Below are 7,651 nucleotides of genomic sequence, written 5' to 3' on the forward strand. Positions count from 1 at the left end.
ATGTTGAAGAACATTCCACAAAAAGATAAGCAAAAAGATCATAAAAAAGAAAAGGATGAATCATCAAACTTGGTGAAGCTGTCAGTTTTGGTGCTTTGAAATGTGGAAGGCACATTATTAGGTGAATTGGCAGAACAGGAAATGTATAATGGTCATCATAAGCACTGTAGGATTAATGACCTCAGGATTACAAATTCAATAACGTCCAGAATGAACTTCAACAATAGAAATTATGCTCCATTGACCTATATTATGTTTGCTTTAGGAAAATTTTTTAATTTTAGAATGTTATGCCAAGATTTCTTCTATTATTTTTTCCCCCAAATATCCTTGACTTGGAAAAAAAATCCCCATGTAATCTTGCTCAATAAATATTGTTAGTACCTCACATCACTTTCTCATCTCACAGACATTCCAAATTAGAAGAATAAGAAGATATAGTGCCTATATTTAGATGCCTCACCAAGATTACACTAATATCCTACCTTGCCATAAAAATAGATGCCTCTCGTTATCTTACCACACACTTGTGCACATCCGTCCTCTATCCCATTCAAATTAGGATCACAGCCATCCTTTAGGATTCTATGTAACATAAGATGGATGTCTAAAATTTCCTATGCAAATTCATCTTACCATAGATGTAAGAATAATCATATTACAAATTACAATAGCATTTATATAAATAGGAAAATGGTTTCTCCACTAACATCTGTCTCTCGCTTACCACATATAGAAATATGAAATCTCACTTAAGCGCCCACAATCTACTCTCATTGCTCCTATCCCTTCTCGTTCTCCACTTTGCAGTCCAATCAGCCTAAACTGGACCAAGTCACTCTCATTAAACACTGAACTCCTTCTAAACAAAAGATTGAGAGTTTGGTCTTCCAATACTTTCCAAAAGCTCCTCTTCGATCACCAAAAACAAAACCAGGTTATAACCTTTTTCATGTTACTTATATTTTTTGAGACTTTATCTTTTACTTATTTTATTTTGTTCTCTTCAATTTAGCTATATACATTTAATATTCTATTTTATAATTTCTATGTGATTTTTTATCCTTTTTATATGTTATTGATTGTATTGTATGTATGCATGTATGTTATTGATTGTATTGTATGTATGTATGTATGTTTCATTTTTTTTCTTATTTTTGCATTTTGCATTCCATATTTTTATTTTAAATTTATGTATCCTTTTTATGTATATTTCATTTTTTCTTATTTTTGCATTTTGTGTTTCATATTTTTATTTTAAATTTATGTATCCTTTTTAATTCAATTTTATGTATTTAATTTGTTTCTTTTTTAATTTTAATCTCTGTTCAAGTTTCTTTATAATTAACTCTCACATGTGTGTCAGATGTGCTCATTTGCTAGTAGTATACTCATCAAGTATCTCTTAAATCATCACTGTAGGAAATGTATCCTAAACCATCACCTGGTCCAGAAGCTCCATAATAAAGACAAACTTCCACTTAACCTTTATAAACCTCTAACACCGGCAAGCCTCACATGTGGTCTCAATAAGATGGACATTACAATTTCATATATAGAGCATCAGAGCTTGTTTTTCCTAACATTTGCAGGTGATGACATATGTTCTACCATAGAATAATTTGGTGCACAATTAGGAGGTAAAGCAATATGTTTCCAATTCAATCAAGTAAATTAGTCCAACAAGAGTTCTTTTTAGCATTTAAAAATGTGCAGATTATAATCCAGAAAGTGAAGTCTTGCACTCTTCCAGGACCGAAGAAACCTGTCCATATAGTGGCAATTAGCAAGCTCGAGTCATACAATTCTGATGCACTGTCCCTTTAGGCTCCAAAGAATACAATTATTTAACCACTGCAAAAACTCACAAGTAGTTTGAAGTTTGCCAGGCCATTGTTAGGTACAATAAATCCCAAGCATCACATCACAACCAGTTTATTGTCAGCCATCAGCCTGGAATAGCATCCTTCTGTTTCCACGGATTTGCAACAGTAAATACGCAAAACTTTGGGCAATTGATGAGCTTAACATTGAATGATAAAATTGAAAAAACCCAAGGACTTGTGGTGATAAACCCGGTTGCCCATTTATGAAGCCAAAAGCCCTCTTTTCTCAATAAGAATCGCAACATTTTGCCATTTGAACATATCAAAACCATCATCCTCAACGAGTCTGAAGCAAAAATATATGCCTTTGTTAGAGATATCCCATAGAAGAACCACCTTGTTTCTGTCCAAGACATTAACTTGATGTTCCTTCCAAGCAACGAATGCTAAGATGGCCTTCTAATAAACCATCACAACTAGTTGAAGAACCATTTCACCTTAGATATCCAGCTAGTTGGATTATTCCCATCATTAAATTCAGCTTACTCCCGCCATCTGCTCATTGGATTCCTCCATTCCATAGGCACTAAATATATAACCTATCAAACTAGAATTCCACACTTGCACTTACCAGAAGTAAGAACCTAGCTTCTGATCCACTTTAAGGGTCGACCAACCATCAACTGAAAATCATAAATCAAATGGGAGTGTTGGAATGCTCAGCAGCACAGACACCCAATCCGTCTATATTTGTCCTAAAAGATGCTGATATTTCCTAATTAGTTAAATCCAGATATAGTTATCAAATCATAACAAAAATTCCTAACACTAGTAGACGACATTCATGTTTTGTGTAATGAAACAATCAAACAGCAGATGAAAAGCACTGGTTTCTGACTACAGTTTTCAGTGCAAATTTTTGGCTTTCTAAATATCTTTTATAGAACAGAGAAATCAAATGAAAGATACAAGAATCCAAATTGGCAAGCATCTCACTGATTTGCAATTCATGATTCAAAATCCCAAAGAGAAACAAAAAACGAAAACATAAACCACGAAAAAATTAGAACAACCATGTAGAACCGACCAACCTTTAAGGATATAAGCTTGAAGAGCCTTAGGATCTAGCCGCAGTGCCCTGTCACAGTCCTTGATCACATGTTTGTGCAACTCCAACTGGTTATAGCAAAAAGCTCGATTGCTGCAGAACCAAAACAAATCATAAATACTCCGATATTTCCTCGGTAGATTCGATCTTAAGTTCTTAACAAAGATCAACAAAAAAAATAAATAAATCCACGAACTCCACGAGGAGCAAGAGATCGAGACAAAAAGAACAGAGAAAGAAAGGAGTGAGAAGATCGGTCCCAACCAGATGTCCTGGACAGAGGAGGACTGGGCGAGGAAAGAGTCGAGGATGCGAATGGCCTTGGACCAGTTGCGAGCGCTGCAGAGCTTGGCGAGCTCCAGCCTCTCGCTCGCGGGCGCCATGGAAAGCTCTTTCTCTCTCGGCGAGAAGCGGCGGAGAGCTTTCCCTAATTCGCCATGGCCGACTCGTCACGGAGGGGACAGAGACGAGATCAAAGAAAGCAAGCAACAAAAAGGCAGGAAAGGTCGAGGGGAAGATTTGGGGTTTCCTTTGATCCTCCGTCCTATCCCCAGCTGTTCTAATTGCCGCACCTCTTTTTTTAATGCACACTCCATGTCCGATGCTTCAATTTTGCCGAGGGAGTGAACGGTGGAAGAAAGGGGGGTGAGTTGATGGAGAAGGGAGTGAAAATATAGGTTCTCTATCCCTTCTCTTTTCTTGAGATAGGGAATTCCCCATGGCCAATGTGAACTTTTTGTATAACGTCATAGAAATAATATGCGGATTCTGGATGGCCGTCAGTCTCGCGCATGAGAAGCTATTGTGATCGTTCTTTCCGGTGTCAAGGTCTGTGAAAGCTGATTGATTGGATGGTTGGTGGATATTAGAAGATTGCATAGAAAGTTTGAAACGAGCGTCCGTAGGAGAGAACTGGCTGCGGCGAGGGGAATGACTAAACGGCAAGTTAACGGGACGCGCCCGTTGCGTGGGTCCCACTCAGTGGCGCGCCGGAAGGCGTCACGTGTTGCTGAGCTTCAGCAGCGTTAAATATGGATCTGACGGTGGGAGGAGCAGTATGAAACTTGGGAGAACAAGGGTCAGCAGCAAAACCCATGTTTTTTTTTTGGCAAAGAAACAGAGCTCCCTTCTTCTTCTTCTCGGTAGAACAAGGGTCAGCAGCTTCATTAAGAAAAGAAACACACATTACATAACAACAAAACCCATGTACCGACCGTTGCTGAACAAAATGGTAAGCGGAATCAATGAGCATAAAAATTGATACAAAAAGTAGTGCATGGTTACCAAAAAAAACAGCCTATATGCAATTGCTATGCAAAATAGAAATAGCATGAATGACAAGAAAGTAAATGCTAGTAGTCAAAGGACTAGTAGTCCATTGATTAAATATAGAAGCCAAATGCAGCACACCCATCTAAAAGTCTATAGTGAAATGCTGATGAAATAAGTAGCAGCAACAACAAAATTTAGCAAAATGCACAAATAGATTACTCCAACAATGACAGCACAGCACCAAGAAACGAAGGCAGCAGCATAGTGGATAACTAATAGGGACCAAATCCATGCCTAAGAAGATATAAGAAAGTAGTACATGAATGCTTGAGAGCCAACAGAAAGCAGTTATAAGAAAGTAGTACATGAAGTAGAAAAATATTACTGTAATATGGTAAAGAAAAGCCGGAAAATAAAATTTTGAAGTCCTATTATGTGATAAAGTCTTTAGAACTATTTGATTCGATATAAGAGGATATATCATTTAGTCCTTAAATCTTAAGTTCACGATCAAATGATATACTATTATTAGGATGATAGCTATATCAAATATAGGTCGTTGTGTGCCATGTACGTTGGTTGTCCTCTTAATCAAAGAGTATGGAAACATTGGCATGGCATGCAAGTGAGCTGTAGGAGTATATTTCATTGAACATGACCAACTGCTGAGCACTCTGCTGTCAAGAGTAGCTCACGAAGGATATGTGTATAAGTGTCCCTTCGACCTGAGATCACCACGGTGACTTGGAAGCAACTCACTGTGCTTTGGTGTTGGACTACCTGAATTTCTAATTCAGTGATGAAAGGTTTCTGAGTACAGTCAAATACTTGAGAAGTCGATGTATTAGTCAAGATGGAATTGACCCCTCCGAATAAGTAGGAGTTAATATATCAGTGTGTTTCAATTCAGTAAAACCTCGACTGGGATAATCCATGTGATAGATTTTGAAAATTGAAATATAATGTAGATGACCATATCAGGGTTAACAATTAAATCCTAAGTCACCTTGAGCATTTGGATCAAAGGGATGAATTATACGGTAACCATATGTCAATAGATTCTTGAATGATGCTTCGTAATCTTTCGATCTATCCGGACATCGGGTATCATTGCTAGATGGTCACTTTGATTGATATAGGAATATTGTTCTTATACTACCGGCTTAGATTTGAACCTATGAAATCACACTCAAAAGAAATTTCTGACTGATCGATGATTAAGAATCGTTCTAAGATAAAACAGTCAATTCGATTGATGATTAACTCTATGCAAAAGTTACAATAAATCAATTCGCAAATTGTTGGTGAATTGTAGGAGGATTGATTAGAAATTAGATTGCTAATTAGCTCAATTTGATTGAGTATTGAGGTTTAGATCAAATCTAATTGAATTGAATTCAATTTGGTTTGATCCGATTAGGTTATGAGATGACCTAATCGCTAAGAGTGTTCGATTCTTGATTTGATTAGAACTTGAGCTCGATTAGTTTTTAATTTGATTAAAATTTAATCAAGACTATTTGCTACCTAATTAGATTAGATTTAGTAGTCTAATTGGGTCTAACCTAATTTGGTTGGGTTAAGAATCTAATTAGATGAAAAATAATTCGAATTCAAATTCTTTGCACCTCCTTTCTCTGCACCCTCTTATTCTTCACGCGAGAAAAATTTTTTACGTGAATTTTTCTTATACCCAAAAGCTTTTCTATGTCCACATCTGATTTTTTTGAATTAAAAATTGATTGGTTTAAATTTGAATTCAAATGGGTTTGAATTTGAATGAAAATCTAGAGTCCAAATTGAATTGGACTCTTCTCTTCATGCCATCACCTTTCTTCACGCATAAAGTATTTTTGTGTGAGATTTTTTATACCAATCTGATATTGATTGACTCCTCTATGAGTTCATAAGATGAGAATAAAGTTTGATTTAAAATTTAATTCAAATTTGATTTGAATTTATGATAAGGATCAACCAACATTTGAAATTGAACCGAAACTACCTTTTTCTTATCCTTATCTTTCATAGGACACCACCCTTAAGAAGGGATCAGTTTTATGCGAGATTATAAGTGATTTTTAATATGAGAAATCAAAAAATTGGGGCATGAAAAGTTGAGAGTGGGTTGGGCTTTCGTGTGTGAGAAATAGAGGAAGTGTTCTACCTCTCGGGCGTGAGGTGTAGAGTCTCAGGTTTCAACTCTAGATTTTGTGAGAAGAAAAATATAAGAGTGAGTCTTTTTCAATCTCCCACACCACCATCTTCTTGTAAAGTTTTATCTTCTGATCTGAAGGAGTCCGAGAGATCTAAAGAAAGGAGCTTGGATCAGCCATCTAGAGCCTTCGACGTGAGCTAGCACTCTCACGAAGGAAGATCTGATCAGAACTTCGAGTGGACGATCTGTAGAGATCGGATGATCGGTGTGGTTGCTCGACATCAACGAGAGCTTTATACCATGCCTACCAACAGCAGAGATCATCCACCTATGAAAAGATGGATGAGTTCTGAACTCAACCGATGCGATCTAAAGGTTAGATCAGATTCAGGACATCGATGTGATCGATGCAGTTTCTATTTTATATTAGATTTTATATATAAATTTTTTATATCATAAATCTTTAATTGATAGTTTAGATTGTTGGAAATAGTGTCCCAAAGCTAATCGTCAGTCTGTTGACGGTTGTGCTCCTTTTGTATTAGTACATGAATTATAAATAAATAAAAGTTATTTTGATATTTTTTCATCACAAATGTTTCATCTTCTAATGAACTTCTGTATTGTGGTGAAGTCCTTAGGACTATTTAGACTCGATAAAGGAGGATTTGTTGCTTAGTCCTTAAACCTGTTCGCGACCAAATGATATGTTGTTACCAAGGACGATAACGTTTATCGAGCATAGGTCGTTGTGTGCCATATGGGTTGGTTGTCCTCATAACCAAGGAGTGTGGAGACACTGGTATGGCATACAGGTGAGATATAATGATACATTGCAATGAACGTGACTGACTCCGAAGCTATTTCTGCTGTCAAGATTTGCTCCGATGGGATATGGGTATAAATGTTCCTCCGATCTGAGACCGCCATGGTGACTTGCAAGCAACTCACTGCACTTAGGCACTGGACTACCTGAATTTCTAATTCAGTGACGGAAGGCTGCTGAGTGTAGTCAAGTACTTGACTTGTTGGTGCATGTGTCAAGATGGGATTGACCATTCCAGTTTAGGAGCTGTGTACAGTCGTGTTTCAATTTAGCAAAATCTTGATTAGGGTAGTCTTAGTGAGGAGTCATAGGACTAATTGAGTTGAGCACGATTCGGATGATCTCATCAGGGTTGACAGTTTAACCCTGAGCCGTCCTAAACACAGGGATCAAAAGGGATGAATTATACAGTAACCATATTCACGTAGGTTCTGAATGTTGCGATTGTGACTATTCGACCTATC

At 37.0% G+C, this 7,651-nt stretch overlaps 1 protein-coding gene across 2 annotated transcripts in view; it reads right to left on the reverse strand.

Moving 5' to 3' along the window:
* Positions 1-3,451, reverse strand: part of LOC105058643 (suppressor of RPS4-RLD 1) — a 39,487-nt gene extending 36,036 nt beyond the window's left edge. The window contains exons 1-2 of one of the 2 annotated variants that reach the window (XR_003802727.2): positions 3,199-3,451; positions 2,918-3,027 (exon numbers count right to left, since the gene is read on the reverse strand). Coding sequence is in view for 1 of the 2 variants with exons in the window: in XM_010941627.4 (XP_010939929.2) it covers positions 2,918-3,027; positions 3,199-3,317 (229 nt within the window). In the remaining variant the exon portion in view is untranslated. The remainder of the gene's footprint in view (positions 1-2,917; positions 3,028-3,198) is intronic. The other variant, XM_010941627.4, reaches the window with a different exon arrangement.
* Between the last annotated feature and the right edge of the window lie 4,200 nt (positions 3,452-7,651).

The sequence above is a fragment of the Elaeis guineensis genome, chromosome 2 (assembly GCF_000442705.2).
Source record: "Elaeis guineensis isolate ETL-2024a chromosome 2, EG11, whole genome shotgun sequence".
Taxonomy (NCBI): Eukaryota; Viridiplantae; Streptophyta; class Magnoliopsida; order Arecales; family Arecaceae; genus Elaeis; species Elaeis guineensis.